A 16,489-nucleotide genomic window follows, 5' to 3' on the forward strand; every position below is an offset into this window, starting at 1 on the left:
AATATGAAACATATTTTATTAAAGAATTATGTACAATAATAAAAACTAAATCCTCAAGGTATCAGAAATATTATTCAGGTCAGACTTAACGCTCGCATCAAAAAGCAAAACAACTGCTACAAACTGAATCTCTGTGTAAATTTGGTCAAAAAGTCAAAGCTGCAAAAAAATCAACTGTCAGCAGGCGTGGCAGGTTGTCAAGAGTGAAAAGCATCATCAGTTATTTCCAGACTCCATTAAGACCAACATGTTGATCAACCAAGGCTCTAATGGTCTAACTGGCACTGTTCTGGTCTGTGGAGATCCTGAGCAGGGCGCCGGTCGCTGGTCGCATGAGTCATTATCAACAGAAAACACACTGTAAAACAAACACTGTGCTTTTCTTTTTCATACTGGGGATTAAATCCATTTACAGCACTCAATATTTCAAGGTAAAACGAGCAGGAACATGAGAGAAGTTTGTACTGTTGTAAAGTGTAAAGTGTAGTTCCTGGGAAATACAGTTTTCAGGATGAGTCAATGAGTCAATTACACACTGATCAGATTGACGACAAGCACTTAAACTGGATAAGAAGTCGGTTTCACGAGCATTTTTATGTTGCAGAGTACACAGAATTAACTGGCCAAGAAGGTAAACATAGCTGACAGAATTGTTTGACATTTAAATATCGTGCAGAAAGTAGGAACCACTGTTTAGTTTTTTTTTTTGGCATATGTCAACTGTAATACTGGACAGATATATTTCTGAACAAAACATTTCTTCTCCTCTCCTCAAACCAGGTAGATCAGATTTATTCTGCTGGCTTCAACTCTCTGCAGGAAGTCCAGGGCTACATTTTCATCACTCCGAGTTCAGCTCATCAGCTGCAGCTCAGCTTCTCTAAATGATTCACATTCAGTCGCACACAGTAAGGCAACATGTGCTTGACAGGAGACGTGTGTGCTTTCATATTATTTCTCCACATTGTGCCTCGCTGCACTTCAGGTAAACCTAAGAATTACGCTTGTCCCTTGTCTCATTTTCCTCCTTTAAACAGCACTTCCGTTCAGTGCGGCATACTGCAGGCCTGGCAGGTTGTTGCTGGACGAGCTGACGTCTGGTGGTGAGGCGCCAACTTCAAACACTTCGTGGATGGCTTTTCGGAAACAATGAAAATTGTACTCTATCAAACCTGCAAAGAGAACAAATAATAATAAATAACAAATAATTTCAAACGTGACAGAGCTTTTGCAATGTAACATGCAGTGTCCAAAACTCTGGAATCACTCAATCTAAATGTGAAAACGCTGTTTATGTGAGAAAAAGACACGCCTCCGCACTAGCAGTGTCACCTGATCTCCGTCCACACTGAAACAGCAAAACAATAACAGGATAATGGTTAAATAGTTTGACATTTTGGGAAACAAGTTAATTGGTATCCTTGCTGCAAGTTAGTTGAGAAGATTGATACCACTCTCATGTCTGTACGTTAAATATCAAGCTACAGCCAGCAGCAGGTTAGCTTAGCATATTATCCATACTGTAATTATGTTGGTCTATTCTGTACATACGACATCTATTGCATGTCTGTCTGTGCTGGGAGAGGGATCCCTCCTCTGTTGACTTGACTTGACATTAAGACTGGAAACAGCTAGCCTGGCTCTGTCCAAAGGCGCAAAAATCAGTTATATCTCGTTTGTTTAATCCGTACAAAGAACTAAGTGTAAAAACTACAAGTTGTGGTTTTACAGGGTTATGTGCTGGACTATTTCTTGGCTGGTTGCCTGGAAACTTCATGGTAACAACAAGACGAGAGAGTGACGGCACCCAGCCAAGCAATAATTTGGCGTAGGTCTCTTTGTAGTCCTCTTTCAGTCCGCAAACAACAAAACTGCATCACAGCCAACGCCTGCTGAGGAGTGGGACATACACCTGGTTACTAACTCTGTTCAGTCCCCTCTCTATAATCCCCTATACTGTGTTTGATTACAGCCAAACTCACTTAGTAGTCCCCATTTACATCTTTTTCTGTTTCTGTTGTCTGACAACTGAACAAGTATAAAATAGCATTTGATTGCATGTCATAAGTGCCACTTATTAACAAGGCAAACAGTTATTCTTGTGCTGCTTCATTCAGAGCTCAATTAAATCACTATTTTATGATGACAAAGTCATCAGGCAACAGTTGTGGAGGAAGTATACAGGTCCTTTACTTTAGTAAAAGTAGGAATACAACACTGTAAAAATACTCCATTACAAGTATACGCCTTGCATTGATTACTTAAGTTACTATTTTATATTGTATACTGTTGTTTATCTATAACAATGCATCATATTTTCTAAGTTCATCATATGTTTTCTATGTAAAATCCTAATTTGTAATGTAATTAGTAACTATAGCTGTCAAATACTTGTATATAAGTAAAAAGTACAATATTTCCCCCTGAAATGTAGTGGAGTAGAAGTAGAAGTATAAAGTATCATAAAATGATATACTCAAGTAAAGTACAAGTACCTCAAATTTGTACTTAAGTACCGTACTTGAGTAAATCAACTAAATTACACTCCACCACTGCAAAATAAACATACTTACAGGTAAATAACAACATTATGTTATCAGCTATATTCACATTGAAAATGAGAGGCCACAATGAAAGACAGATGTTACAGAAAGTTGTCTTCTTAAATTTTACTGCTCACAGTCAGCCATCCTTTTCCAAAAGCTCAGTTTTCCCCGTTAACACCAAAACATCTGGCCAGCAATTTCATATTGTGACCCTTTTCAAGAAGAGGAAGTTTTTTGGGTGTAAAACAGCCTGCACAGTGTCTAAGAAAAGCCAAATCACAGAGAAAAAGGGTTAGCCGGCTCAGAATGGATGTACTCTAAAAGAAGCTGTGGGATCAAACCTCATCTTTATCTTTAGACACTTTATAGTTGGCATCTTCACACTTCAGACATGTAGGACATCCTGTATAATCAACCCACTGTCTAATGATGCCACCTTAACAGTTTATATAATAAACTACGCACCTTTCCTCTCAAAGCCTTCCTCTCTGACGATGCAGACGAGAGCGAGGAACTTTGTGACCTCTTTCAAATAAAGCACTGTAGTGTTGTTGAGCTTGATGATAGCCATAGACTCCTTGTCATAGGCACAGCCACTGCCGTCCTCCATTAGCCTGCCAAGAAGGAGAAGACAGAAAGGCACCTTTAAACTTCGCATTAAAAAAGTATGCAATCATTGCCAACACAAATACAATATAATTCTTCTCACCCGTAAATGCAGGAGATATCGATGACAACGTCTATCATATCGCAGCAGAGTTCGTAGGACTGCATGTCCACAGGAGAGCTGTCTGTGGCGATGTAAATCTTGCTAACAACATCAAACAGGAAGGCTTTCTCGATCCCAGAATGCTGCAAAACGTGAAGGAGGTTTATAAGAGAAGGTACAAAGAGGACACACTTTTTTTGTAGTTAAAGTAACAAAAATGAAACAACATACAGATATGAAAATGTTCAAAAGGTTCTCCAACGTTGGCAACTGAGGAATGAGCTTCTGGACGACTTTACTGAAGGCCTCGAATATGGAGTGGTCGTAGATACTGGTTAAGTAGAAGCTGAGGGGGGAAAGTAGGAGAGGAGAGTTAAGACACTACAAAAATACAGCGTCACCAAGCAAGTTAGGGCAAAAGCCTAAAGTCTCAGCTCACTACAATATAACAAGACAAGTGACATCACGTCTGTTTACAGTGAGGATGAAACAACAAACCAATCCAGCCGTTCCACAGTGATTTAGTGATTAGCATGTTTAACTTAGCACTATACCTGAAATACCAACAGGATTCCTACAAAAAAGGTAGAAGAAACATCCCAGAAACCGTTCCATTTGTTAGATGTATGAGTTATACAATATTGAGGTATGTTTTAAAGCTGCAGTAACTCATTTTACGACCACTTGGGGGAAGTAGGACAAGCTAAAAAAACAACACTGACATGTTATCGCCTTATAAAGTTGTTATGGCGAACAGGAAGGATCGTACCCGACCCCTCCCACCCTGGACACAAACTTTTTAAGGACACTCAAAAAAAGAACCAAAATCTCACCCCCACTGACACTCTTATCCCCTCCCATAGACACTACACGTTACATTAGCGTACAATTATCTCTGCACATATTCCTTATTCCCAATACTTCATACTGTGAATTTTTGCACATTCCAGCACAAACTGTACAACTCTTTCATTCAATATTTTTCATATTTGTATTGTCACGTTTTCTATTTTATATTTATACTTCTTGACTTTTGTAGTATGTTTGTTTTTAAAATCTTTTTTTTTTTTTTTTTTATGTGTTCTCTCACTATAAATTCCTTGTATGTGAAAACCAACTTGGCAATAAACCCGATTCTGAGGAGTTGCCTATTTACACATCAAATCTGGCAATGTGACAAATCTTGAGTCTAATATTCACTCTCCTTTTCAGGGTGTTTCCGCCCCCTAAATGTTGATGTTTCGAATCACCAGTCGAGACGCTCTTGAATCGAGTTGCATTTTGTCAGTCGAATCACTGCACTTTTTTTTTTTTTTTTAGCTGTGTCATTGTACACAGAGCAATGCAGGAGCAACAGCATAGCAGGCTGTAAACTGTAACAGAGTCTAACTGTGATGGAAACTGAGAGCAGTGTGACTTGTTTCTGTTCACTGCTGCGACGCTCTCAGCTGAACGGTGCTGAACGCAGTGAAGTCAGCTAAACTACTTTTGAGCCAGACGCTGGTGCAATCTCCTCTACTGCAGCAGCCCGACAGGCGAGACGCTCCGTGGTGAGATAGGATTTTATAACTGACCTATGACCAGGACGCTCACTTTTTACTTCTCTGACTGGTGTATTGAAGAAAAAACATCAGTAACAATGTTTGTAAAAACGAAAAACATCTATAGATAAGAAAAAGCATGAACCACATCCACATGGCAAATTAAAATACTGAAGTATTAAATATTTGGCTCTTTAGCTGCTAAATATTCCACTAAGTTCACAAGCTAGTCTCTAAATTTCGTTTTTTTAATTTTGTCGTCTGGTGCTGGGCAGGTAGTGGTAGTACGGTGGGTTTTAGAGCTTTTTTCCCTGAAAAGAGTTGCCTGCTGCTGGAAATGAGGTTGATGAGAGACTGTAGGCCAGAAAAAAACAACAATATGATAAAATAAAATGTTCTGCAGAGCTGAGAGAAACTGCGGAGTTGGGTGACATCTTTCCCATTACAGTTTTTACACACCATTGTTAATATGACAACATTAATAAGTGCAGCTTATCACACAGCAGGCTCTTGTTTAGCGCACGCCTGTGATGCTTTTATACTAAAAGAAAAAGAAAGAAAGAAAAAGATATCAGGTTGGTGAGTGCAACTCTCTCTAAACACGTCGCTCACTTACTGCTCTTTGTATTTCAGCTAAGATTCAATTTGAAATTGCTGACATTAAAGACCAGAATTTAATTTGGGCAAAAAAGCGGATTTCACAATGTCTTAATTACGAGGTGGGATAGTCTTCTCTATCGCTGCCCTACAGTGATTTATTCTTTTTAAACGCATTAAACAGCTATGATAAATACTTGAATTCTGCAGTTTGTTAGCTCAGTTGCTCGGTAGATCCCTCACATACAACTTCCATGCTGTTACAGACTACAATTGTAAAAATTAACATGGTTTCTTGGTGTGATCTGCATCTAAATCTCGCTCTCAGTAACTTGAAGAATTTTAAGTATCTAACCTGTGCAGACATGTCAGACACTCACCTAAGGTGAAGCTTCTCCAGGCTGGCGTCTGCCAGATCATCGTTGGCCCTCTGATGAATGTCTCTTTGTGTCTCTATTTTATGGTCATCTGACAGACCGTCTACTTTATGGATGAACACCTCAAAGTTGATGTCTGGATTCACTTTGTAAGCTCTAGATACGGTAAGATGTAACCGCCCGAGAGCCTCGACGTAGTCATCCTGACAAATTGAGCACAGGAAAAGGTGACGTGTTAATTAATCTCACACAGGAAGCCTTTAAAACCTACAACGTAAGCTTCTGTTTAAACTAATGTCCTCCAACCTGAGCGTCAATGACAAAGATCAAAGCGCCGGTTCCTTTGAAGATCATCTCACTGTCAAACGTGGGGTCGAAGAAGTCCACCTGGCCAGGAAAGTCCCAGATCTGGAAGTTGACAAAGGAGCTGCTGGAGATGTCGTCCTTGTAGATTTTGTTGGTGCTCTCGAGGAAAAGCGTCTCATTGGGTGACATCTTGTGGAATACAACCTGGTCGGAGGTGCATAAGGATTATTGTTTCGGTCCAATGTTGTTACTTTCACTGTCTTCTCTGATTCAATCTTCATTCTGTCTGTATTTTGCCTAAAACCTTTTAAATTATCACATTTAATATTTACTTAATATTGCCATTCTCTATATTGTAATTCTACTAGTGCTACTTCTGTCTACTCTGCGTGTATATATATATATATATATAAAAAAAAAATAAAACACCTATTTCATGTCTGTCTATCCAGGAAGATGGATCCTTCCTCTGTTGCTGCTCCTGAACTTTGTCCCTTTTTCTTGTTAAAGGGCGTCTTGTGGAGTTTTTCCTTATCTGACCTTATCTGAATCAATGTTAAAAGGATAGAGAGTGTCGTATATTGTACAGACTATTTCTCAGTCCATTTTCCACAAAATCTACAACATCACAATATAAAATCAGAATTTATCCATGTTACAGCCCGACCAATAATTTATTTTTGAGGCTGATATACAGATGTTGACATCTGAGAGTTTAAAAAATCTGATAATGATATATTGGTCAAAAGGTAAAAATGTAATCAGAGCTCTCTGGTTAACAAACTTCTTGTTACTTATCAGCCAACATGTCTGTGATAAGTTAACATCGGCTGATATATCATCCTGGCTGATTTATTGATTGTGCTGCAGAATAAACAGATGTCATAATTACAGTATAGTTGCCAGTTTATTAGGTACACCTAGCTAAAACTAATGCAGTCTAATACTGTTTTAGAGAGATGTTGATTCAACTTTATGGTCATTTTGCTTGCTTGTAGTTTGACTTGCTGTTGAACTTAAGTACTAATATTTTGACCACCCCACTTATATCTATGAAAGTACATTAAATATTAAAAACACCTCTCAGTATAAGGCAACAACATTCAACAGCAACAAAACTACGGCCTCCAAAATAATCATGAAGTTGAATCAGCACTTCTCTCTAACAGTTTCACCAAAAAAACTGAACATTATAACCTTCATAAAGGTGCAGGACTGTTGTATTAGCTCTAGCCAGGTGAACCTAATTAACAGCTAAGTTTACACTGTATTAATATATTCCCCAGTCCTGTAATTTAAGAGGTGTGTTTTAGGTAATGTACCTTCTGAATAGATGACTTTCCACTCCGCCTCAGCCCCATCAGCAGTATCCTCGGTTTGTCAGCTGATGTGGAGCTCTCCTCCATGTCTTGCTCCTCCACCCCATAGCCAAAACTTTTGGGAAACGAGCCCACAACATCGTAACTCCCCGCTAATGCAGGCTCCTCATACTCAATAGACATCCTGTATTTTACTACCTGGCCTGCTCTCTCTTAGTTACGCTCTCCTTGAAGCCGGTCAGTATTTTAACTTTTAGTTAACTGGCTAAATAATCCGTACAGGACTGTTGTTGTCGATTATTTTCACAACGAGCTAGCATGGTAAGCTAACTAGCTAGCAGCTGGAGCGCGGTGTTTATTGCCACGTCATGCCGTAATGTATCCACATGGGGTTTAAAACAAAAGTTACCAAGATGTTAAACAACCATAATATCGGCACAGAATTGATTAGACTAGGAAACAGAGGCAGGATTACTAAAAAAGGCTAGTCACAAGTTAGACATTTCCGCCCCCCTAGCTGTTAACCCCGCCCCTCGAATCTGATTGGCTGTTCGCTCTAAACATAGTCATGTGACGAACAGTTCAACAAACACAAGCAGGAAGAATACATACACGGTGAGTGATGTATGATCTTTGGGACATTAGTTAGGCTTATCTCATTAAAACTATATGCTATTTTAAAATGTTGAGTTGATTTGAACCTTCTTCATAGCATAAATATGCTACTACATACTTCAAAATGTATTTAGTCATTGATTTATATGATGTAAACCTAGATTAGGTAGTTAGCTTGTTCGAGCTAACTTCACCAGCATTCATTGCCTCATTGAAAGTATCTTTATCTTGTATTAGTACTATTTCTGGGCTACCTCACTGTTTTAGCCTTGCAGTTTTGCTGATATATCTGAGACTGTCTCTTTGTAGTTATAATGAAGTGAAAGCATTGCAGATAACAGGAAATGCATACACCTTAGTTTCAGTTTTTCCACATGACTGTTGGTCTAACCATTTTTATTGTATTTTACCATTTTAGTTTATATTTATGTATATTATTAAGGGAAAGAAAGGTCTGACAAAAATGTAATATATAACAGCTACACAACAAACCTATTTTATTTAAGTGAATGCTTAATAAAAAGTAAACAACATTAAACTAACAACAGCAAAATTAGAGACAGAAGTTAATTCCTCTGGTTATTCGCCCAAGTCTTGCAGAGTTATGTCTTGATGGAATAGTACAAAGGGAAGAAGGGAAAAGGTAATTATGTATTTTGCAACACAGAAATGCACACTTGACCCCTTATGTATTTGTTTCAGGGTCCAGGATGACAGCAGCCCTCCTGTGTTTCCTCCTCGCTGGTCCAGTGCTGCTGGTTGCTGGAAGCCCATTTTATAACAGCAACAATGGGACCGTACCACTGGTGCTGTGGCATGGGATGGGTGAGTGACCATGTTGCCCATTGTTATGCTGACAGGATATAAACATTACATTTACCTGTAGGAAGTTGTCTAATTATAAATTATGAACAAAATTTTTTTTAGGAATAAGTTTTACCTAAAATTATTTCTATAATCCTCTAACATCCAGTTTCCCTCTTTTATTTCCTCTTAAGTAGCTTTAAGGTTGAAAAAATCATCTTATTCATCTCTGTCTGACAGTATCATGTACAGTATATATGCTGTATCAGCTTGTTCCAGCTTGTTCCAGCTCTAAGTAGTCGTTTGGGTAATAAAGGTTAAGTTAACATTATGTTTTCTGCACTATACGATGTACATGTTTGAGTGTCTCCTTTGTGTTACAATCTTAAGGCTACAGGGAGACAGGAAACTAAAGAAACAAACTGCTGATTTTGTTTCTGGGACTTATAAAGGGACAAAATGTTAAGTGTCACCCGTTTCTGGTCCTCAGACAGCTGAAAGGGAAAGGTATACTGCAGGAGAGCATGATGATACATTATGCATCCACCCATGTTATTGCCTACATTTTGGTGAACGTGAAAGCAAAAATAACAACAACAAAAAAAAAAACACAGCTTCTTATAAACACTGACAGTAGCACTGTTGAAATACAGTACCTGTAATGTAAGAAAGGCGTGGTGTGCTGCCTCAGAGTTATTCTTGTAACTGTAAGGTTGCTCATTTTCATTCCGTACTGGCTGGGAAAATTCACTCAGGGGAAGTGAAAAAACAAAAACACTTTCTCTTCTCCTTCAACAACGATGCCTCAGGTGCCTCCGAGGTACCTCTCTCAAGTTGCATAAGCTGTTATGACTCCACTGAAGCTTCGCCGTGTTTTAACTGTGCTGTACACTGACCAGCTGTCTGATTTTTATATGTTAACAGATGTTAATACAAGACAGAATGTTTCTGAAAAAGAGCTTGTGTTTATGCCCAGCTTCCTTTGATAAGGTTAGATGATAAGGCTGGCGTTCCTCTGTATTTTTCTTATTGTCAATAAATAATAATAATAATAAATAAACCAACAATGTCTTAGTCCATCTTACAATACTGTCCAAGTCCATTTGTTCCCACGTTCCTGCTCAAACAGGAATCAATAGTGGGGACTGTTTTTAGCGGCAGATTAAAACACTTTAGGTGTTCTAGTGACAGCAGCAGAACAATGTACTGTATGTGGGACACAAAATAAATAAGTGTCCACTTTCAATATTAAATATTCGATAATGAACGAACATGTCAAACAGTGCAACAGTGTGGCTCATTTATATTTTTTGGTACTTGTTAGTAGAATCAATTTATTGTTGTTTTTTTAAATATACGCTACATGTACTGAATTTGGCATTGTAAAGTGTGCCAAGTTTAGCTAAATAGTTTAGTTTAGTTTAAATGATAATAAAGTGAATATTTATGTGTCCTCCAGGTGACAGCTGTTGTAACCCACTCAGCATGGGGGTGATAAAGAAGATGATTGAGGAGGAGATCGCTGGCATTTACGTGCTCTCGCTGATGATTGGAAATAATGTCATTCAGGTACTTTCACACTGTAAAACTTTTCCAACTGAACATATTTCCTAGCCAGTGCCAAAAATCGAATCAATAAAATGTTAACTTTGTCTCTAGTCATGTGCTAATTCCAAAATGATTAAGTTGTTGGAGAACATAGGATCTGCACTCTCTTCTTTTGACTTTTTCTGTTTTGTGCATGCATTTTGTAATGACAAATGGCAGCGCTATTTTATATTTGTTTTATCCGTATAATGTTGTTTTACAATGTTTCTCTTGCTAAGATGTAGCTACTTTTAGCTTTAGCTAGTTCAGTAACTCCAAACTTAACCAAAAAATCTCTTATATTTTACTGTGACTGTATTTCATTTATCTAAAAGGTACATAAATTCATTCACTGCCTTCAATAGAAAAACCAGGTCCTTATTTCCTCTTGCGCAAACGCATAATACATGTGAAAGTATGACATGTTTAGCCAAGAATGTCACATGTGAACCAAACATTGTAATACAGCAGGTTTGAATGATACATCCACATAACCTGTAAGGATTCATACTCTGGATATTTGCAGGGCTAGTGGCAAAAGTTACATCAGAAAAATAGCTCCTTTACAACTTCACTATGTAATTTTTCAGTGTTAATATTCATAGCAAACCAGCATGACTCTGCTTTGATCCATCGTAGCACCGTGACTTTATCTCTCAGCTCTTCTCCTCGTGGACGGTGCTCGTTTTCTTCCTGTAATCCGTCTGTCATGCTGTGAACTTTTCATGTTTCTCCTCCTGCAGGACACAGAAAATGGGTTTTTCATGGATGTGAATGAGCAGGTGTCCATGGTGTGCAGTCAGCTGGCTCAGGACCCAAAGTTGAAGGGAGGATACAATGCTATGGGCTTCTCCCAGGGGGCACAGTTTCTGTATGTAACTACTGTTCTGGACACTGAATGGTTTTGTTATGTGAATGTGGTAGAAATTGGATAAATTCTGTGTTTGTGTAGTTTCCCTTCTTGCCTGATTTTTCCTGCAGGGTGAATGAAATACTTTAAAAAAATACCAATATCTTAGAGAATAGCATGATTTCAACTCTGTTTGAGAAAGTCCGGATGCTAAGAAGTCCTGAGCTTGCAGCCTCTGTTTGAGCATGTTTTCTGTTTAAAGTATTTGTCTCCTGACAAGAATGAGGAAGCTCGCTTTGACTTCTTCTCCTGGTTCCTCTCTTCACAGAAGAGCTGTGGCTCAGCGCTGTCCTTCTCCACCAATGAAAACCCTGATCTCCGTCGGTGGCCAGCACCAAGGTAACATCACTATGAAAAAACGGAACAGTTCAGCTCACTTCCCTTGGCAAAGCTAGCAGTAAAAAACATTTGTATTTTTTTCATTTCTATACTAATCATACAAAGTTAATACATGCATAATTCTTGATCACATTTTGGTACCGCATGTGATACTTATATCTCCAAACCACTGCTATTATACTATAGTATATTGGACAGTCTCTAGGAGGCACATGCACACCCTTAAAGGATAAGTCTGGTGATATTCTATATGTTACTTATCCTCAACAAATCCCATGAAAGGACCAAAACCAACAATGAATGAAAGTATTGTGTGTGTGTGTGTAGCCAAAGCCTGGCTGATATAGATTATTCCTCTTTGCCACAGAGCTCCATTGTTGTCCAAAAACTATCAGTGAGCCAAACTGTTGCACTGGGTGAGACTTTCCTTCATTACCATGAACATGGGCACTGTAGTTTATTTCTAACTCTGCATACACCGCCCTGCAGCTCTTTAGAGCACCAAATGTGTATTAATCCGCAGCTGAAAATAGTCCCCAACAAATGCACTATTTACTCTTGTTTGAGTAAGGTTTGCTAAAAACTACAGTGCCCAGCTGTTTTAGGAAATTATTTTGCCCTTTTAAAAAAAAAAAAAATTAAACTTCAGTAAGTATTTGTGACCAGTTTTTTTTTTTTTTAAAGATTTACATCCTCAGTAGGAACAAATGTTTTTTTTGAGTGCATAGTTGGTTTTGGTCTTTGTTGACAAAAAGTTGAATAACGCCAGATTCATCCTTTTAAATTCTTTCCAGGTGCTGGGTATTAATTATCTGCGCTGAAAGATTTCTTCTTAATAATAACTGTAATATCCCACAATTCCTGCACAGACCTGATTTACAGCTCAGATTTACATTATGTTCAGCAGCAGATCAGTTAGTAATGTTGTTGTAGTTGATTGTTTTGACTTAGTATAGACAAGTGGTGGAATGGTGAATGTAGCTTTTAAGCTAGTTTCATAAAATTCAGATCAGCGGTGTAGCAGTCATTGTTTAACCTTTAAGTAATACTTAGGTTTCAAAGTTCATTGTTGACAAAACAATCTCACCTCAAGGTCCATTTAGTAGCTTTTCTGGAGCTTTCGATCACAGCATGTAGCGTAGATTTATCCCCAAAATATCCAAAGAGTTGGGCGCCAGACAGGAGGATAATCGCAATCCCAACCTGTCACTTTCAAATGATTGATATAAATAAATTGGATCGATAACCCAAATAGCTTGTTAACCTCGCTACAAAACTACATAAGATAAAATAGAATACAAAGCTTCAATTCAGTTTCATCAATTCAGTCTATTTGTATTTAAACTATACGTCACTGCTTTCTTTTTAGAGCGAAGATGTCCAGAAACTGGACTCCTCCTTTAGCCACTCTCACTGCTCTTTCTGTTCTCCTCCATGCTGCTTTTATTAGTTTTTTCCCTTCCCTCTGCTCACAGGTGTCTAATTGATCTCCTCACCTTCCCACCTTCCTTCCTGTCAAGGTGGAAAAGGGCTATTCTGTACTTTTTCTTTTCCCCCTTTCTGCTACAAGCACATGATCTTACTGATCTTAATGTAATTTTTTGTACTGCTTTTGTGTTTGCACCTCTGACCAAATTAATTTCCTCTTTTAGATAAAAAAAGTTGAATTAGATTTTTATGATCTTCCTCAGGAGATTAAATTTGCTCAGTGTCACTGAATTATAGATGTTCAAATTTTTATTTTTAACTCCTCCATAATTTTCTTTTAAGCTCTGGAAGACAGTGTGAATATGAATCAGTATTACCACAAACTCTGTCTTGACAAGATGCAACAAGTGCCCCCAAACAACCCTAACAACAGCCTTCCTCACTACGTGTTTTTCAATCCTCAGGTGTGTACGGGCTGCCCAGGTGTCCCGGAGAGAGCTCCCACATCTGTGACATGATACGCAAAGCTCTGAACAGCGGAGCTTACAGTGACTTGGTTCAAAAACAGTAAGTTGTCTTTTACCCCCTCGCTGAATGAGAGTGATGCTGATGTGTTTAGCAGCCTTGATATTGTGTGGCTCGGGTGACTGGATGTTGTGTTTGTCAGCCTGGTGCAGGCCCAGTACTGGCACGACCCCTTAAATGACGACCTGTACAAGAAGCACAGCCTCTTCCTGGCCGACATCAATCAAGAGAGGGTCAGTATGTAACAAAAGCAGACCAGACCTGGAGTCTGAGAGCAAATGCCAAGTTTGCAGTTTATTGTTATAGTTTGACAAAATAAGGTCTACTTACTGGCTTTTTTCTGGGCCTTTTAACTGCATCTCAGTCTTCATCAGCGGATGGAGTGATGAAGGAGCTTTGAGGTGCGGTAAAAGCTCCAGAATAAGCAAGTGAGAAGATTATTTGGTACCACTTTCTAATGAGTAACTGATAGCTTTATTAATGGTTAGTAAATCATTTACTAATGTTTCATAGATCAGTTATAAGCCTTTTAATAAGAATAATTTTTGGGTTGCCAGGTTGTGAAAAATCACTTTGAGTGACTGGACCGTTTGACCACTTAGCTTGCAGAAAAGGGCTGCAGCGGATCTGGACCAAAACTCATTTATTAACCACTTAATAAGCATGTATTAATGAATTAACAACATTTGTAAGAGCATTGTTACCAAATAGAAAGGAAGAAAACCAAAACAACCTGGGAACCCGAACTTTGTTGTTATTAGCAGCTTACTGATGCATAAAACATAAGTAAAGATTTATGAACAGTTAATAAATCCATTAATTACAACCTTTAATAAACTCTTTATAAAGGGTGACTCATTAGAAAGTGATATAAAGAAGAAATAAGCGAATTGTAGGAATATAGAATGCAAGGAATAGGAAGACTAAATGTGATGTATATTTATTTTATTTTATGTATGTATGTATGTTGATAAGATGTACAAACTGTGTAAACATTGCTGCACGTTCGCATATTTATGTTTCTATAGTCTGAATCAAGTTGGCCATAATCAGCTTTCTCAGTATGTTTTGTAATATCTCTTTTTTTTCTGCTCTAAAGGCTGTAAATGAGACTTATAAGAAGAATCTTCAGTTGCTGGACAAGTTCGTCATGGTCAAGTTCCTGCAGGACTCTGTAGTGGATCCTGTTGATACAGAGGTAACGTACCGAACACACACTCTTTACTATAAAACCGCTGCGTGTATATAAACTATATTTGTCTGTTTCACTGAATATATAATAAAGCAGCATCACAAACCGCCTTGCCTTGATTCTCACTGTAGTGGTTCGGCTTCCTGAAGACCGGCCAGGCCAAAGAGACTGAAACTCTACAGGAGAGCGTACTCTACAAAGAGGTAACAGTGTTTATGATCTTTAGTGCCTCACGAGGAAATACAGCTGATAGTGTGAGGGTTGTTTCTTTAACCTGTGGAAGCACATTAAACATTTTTGTGAACATGAATCCTGAAAATGTGAAACATCATTAATATATCTAAATTGCTGAACAAACTGTAAATGTGGACGGCGATTCAGAGGTCTGAAAGTGAAATGGGTGTCTTCTACTTTGCTGGACAGCCATATTTGAACAAGATAACACTAGTATTTTCTTAGTCTACAGCTCCCATTAGTCTTAGCCATTGCTGTGATATCAAATCCACAGTTAAACCCATTTTTCATGAGGTCCAGTTTTCTCATCATGAGGAGCAGCTTGTAAAAACTTTTGTATATAGTCTTCTGTGGCTCTGACATTTTGTGTCTTTTTATGATAGAGGCAATATAGAGATGACAGGAAACGATGGGTAATGACATGCAGCATAGATGCCCATATGGACTTGAATCAGGGACGTTTCGGTTCATGCCTGGTGCACCCCAGGAGGAGGGAGCTTTTGATAGTCTGAGAAAATACCCCTGATAGTATTATCAGAGTCGATGTCTTTGGAAAAGTCCATAGTCCTTACTAGGGATATAAAATCAGGACGTCGACCTCTGCCGCATTGATTTGGACCTTTTTTTGTCTCTTGCAAGTCCCTCAACTTTATAGAAATGTGGCACTAAACCATGGTTGTAAATTGTCTTGGATTTAGCTAATGTGGTCTTAAATTCAGTTTGAGATTATTTAAAAATGGTTTGAAGGTCCTTTCACACCTAGAAACTGTTGTAATGTCTGCAGTTTCTTGAAAGGTAAACTCTAAAAAAGGTCTTCACGTTAGCTATTTCAACCTTTCAGACACCGTGGTTTAGTATCCTGCACCAAGGACGGCCTTTAGACAGTTAAGTTTCTGAGGATGTGAAACAAACTTTAAAACTGTATGTGTCCACGTGCAGGATCGTCTGGGCCTGGCAGCGATGGAGAAGGCTGGAAAGCTGGCTTTTCTGGCAAGTGAGGGAGACCACCTCCAGTTCACCAGAGAGTGGTTCAACGAACACCTGCTGCCTTATTTACACTAGAACACTTGCAGTCATCTGAGAGTAAATCTAATATCAGACTTCAACAACTGAAATTAATTCTGTTTAAAGAGCAATATTCAAGTTAAGAGTAAAAACAGGCTTAATAACCAGAGCAGAAAGCACATAATTCATTCCTTTTGCACTGATCACTTGTAGCACATCGATACTGTTTTGTGATGCCTTGTTAATTTTAGCAGCTAATTTGTGTTGGAGTCTGTGTTACTAATAATAGGCTGTCAATGTTATTTCCAATGTGAGCTGTTTTGTTAAGGTCATTGTTTTTAGAAATGTTGTTTTGAGACTCTTAAAATGAATTGTGTTCTAACAGCCTAACGTAGATCATTTAACTGCTTTTGTACATATGAGATGTTCAATCCAATAAAGACAAACCAAAAAGA

At 38.3% G+C, this 16,489-nt stretch overlaps 2 protein-coding genes across 2 annotated transcripts; one reads left to right on the forward strand and one right to left on the reverse strand.

Moving 5' to 3' along the window:
• Positions 1-7,578, reverse strand: rragcb (Ras-related GTP binding Cb). Its single transcript, XM_044172956.1, has 7 exons — positions 7,399-7,578; positions 6,077-6,280; positions 5,774-5,973; positions 3,487-3,601; positions 3,256-3,398; positions 3,012-3,160; positions 1-1,172 (listed from the first exon to the last, which is right to left on the reverse strand). Exons 1-7 carry the CDS (start codon positions 7,576-7,578, stop codon positions 1,030-1,032), a joined length of 1,134 nt encoding a protein of 377 aa, XP_044028891.1. The 3' UTR covers positions 1-1,029.
• Positions 7,579-7,871: 293 nt separating this feature from the next.
• On the forward strand, positions 7,872-16,489 carry ppt1 (palmitoyl-protein thioesterase 1 (ceroid-lipofuscinosis, neuronal 1, infantile)). Its single transcript, XM_044172959.1, has 10 exons — positions 7,872-8,010; positions 8,713-8,835; positions 10,274-10,383; positions 11,145-11,272; positions 11,580-11,650; positions 13,543-13,645; positions 13,746-13,836; positions 14,703-14,801; positions 14,927-14,998; positions 15,969-16,489. The coding sequence occupies exons 2-10, from the start codon at positions 8,721-8,723 to the stop codon at positions 16,089-16,091; spliced, it is 912 nt and encodes a 303-aa protein (XP_044028894.1). The 5' UTR covers positions 7,872-8,010; positions 8,713-8,720; the 3' UTR covers positions 16,092-16,489.

Source organism: Siniperca chuatsi, linkage group LG17, assembly GCF_020085105.1.
Source record: "Siniperca chuatsi isolate FFG_IHB_CAS linkage group LG17, ASM2008510v1, whole genome shotgun sequence".
Taxonomy (NCBI): domain Eukaryota; kingdom Metazoa; phylum Chordata; class Actinopteri; order Centrarchiformes; family Sinipercidae; genus Siniperca; species Siniperca chuatsi.

Coding starts and splice junctions, on each gene's coding strand:
- rragcb (XM_044172956.1), bottom strand. CDS start 7,578: ATGTCTATTGAGTATGAGGAGCCTGCATTAGCGGGGAGTTACGATGTT. Junction 3,602..5,773: donor CTGGAGAAGCTTCACCTTAG/GTGAGTGTCTGA, acceptor TTCCCCCCTCAG/CTTCTACTTAACCAGTATCT. Junction 3,161..3,255: donor GATATCTCCTGCATTTACGG/GTGAGAAGAATT, acceptor CCTTCTTGGCAG/GCTAATGGAGGACGGCAGTG.
- ppt1 (XM_044172959.1), top strand. CDS start 8,721: ATGACAGCAGCCCTCCTGTGTTTCCTCCTCGCTGGTCCAGTGCTGCTG. Junction 13,646..13,745: donor AGTGACTTGGTTCAAAAACA/GTAAGTTGTCTT, acceptor TGTGTTTGTCAG/CCTGGTGCAGGCCCAGTACT. Junction 14,999..15,968: donor AGAGCGTACTCTACAAAGAG/GTAACAGTGTTT, acceptor GTCCACGTGCAG/GATCGTCTGGGCCTGGCAGC.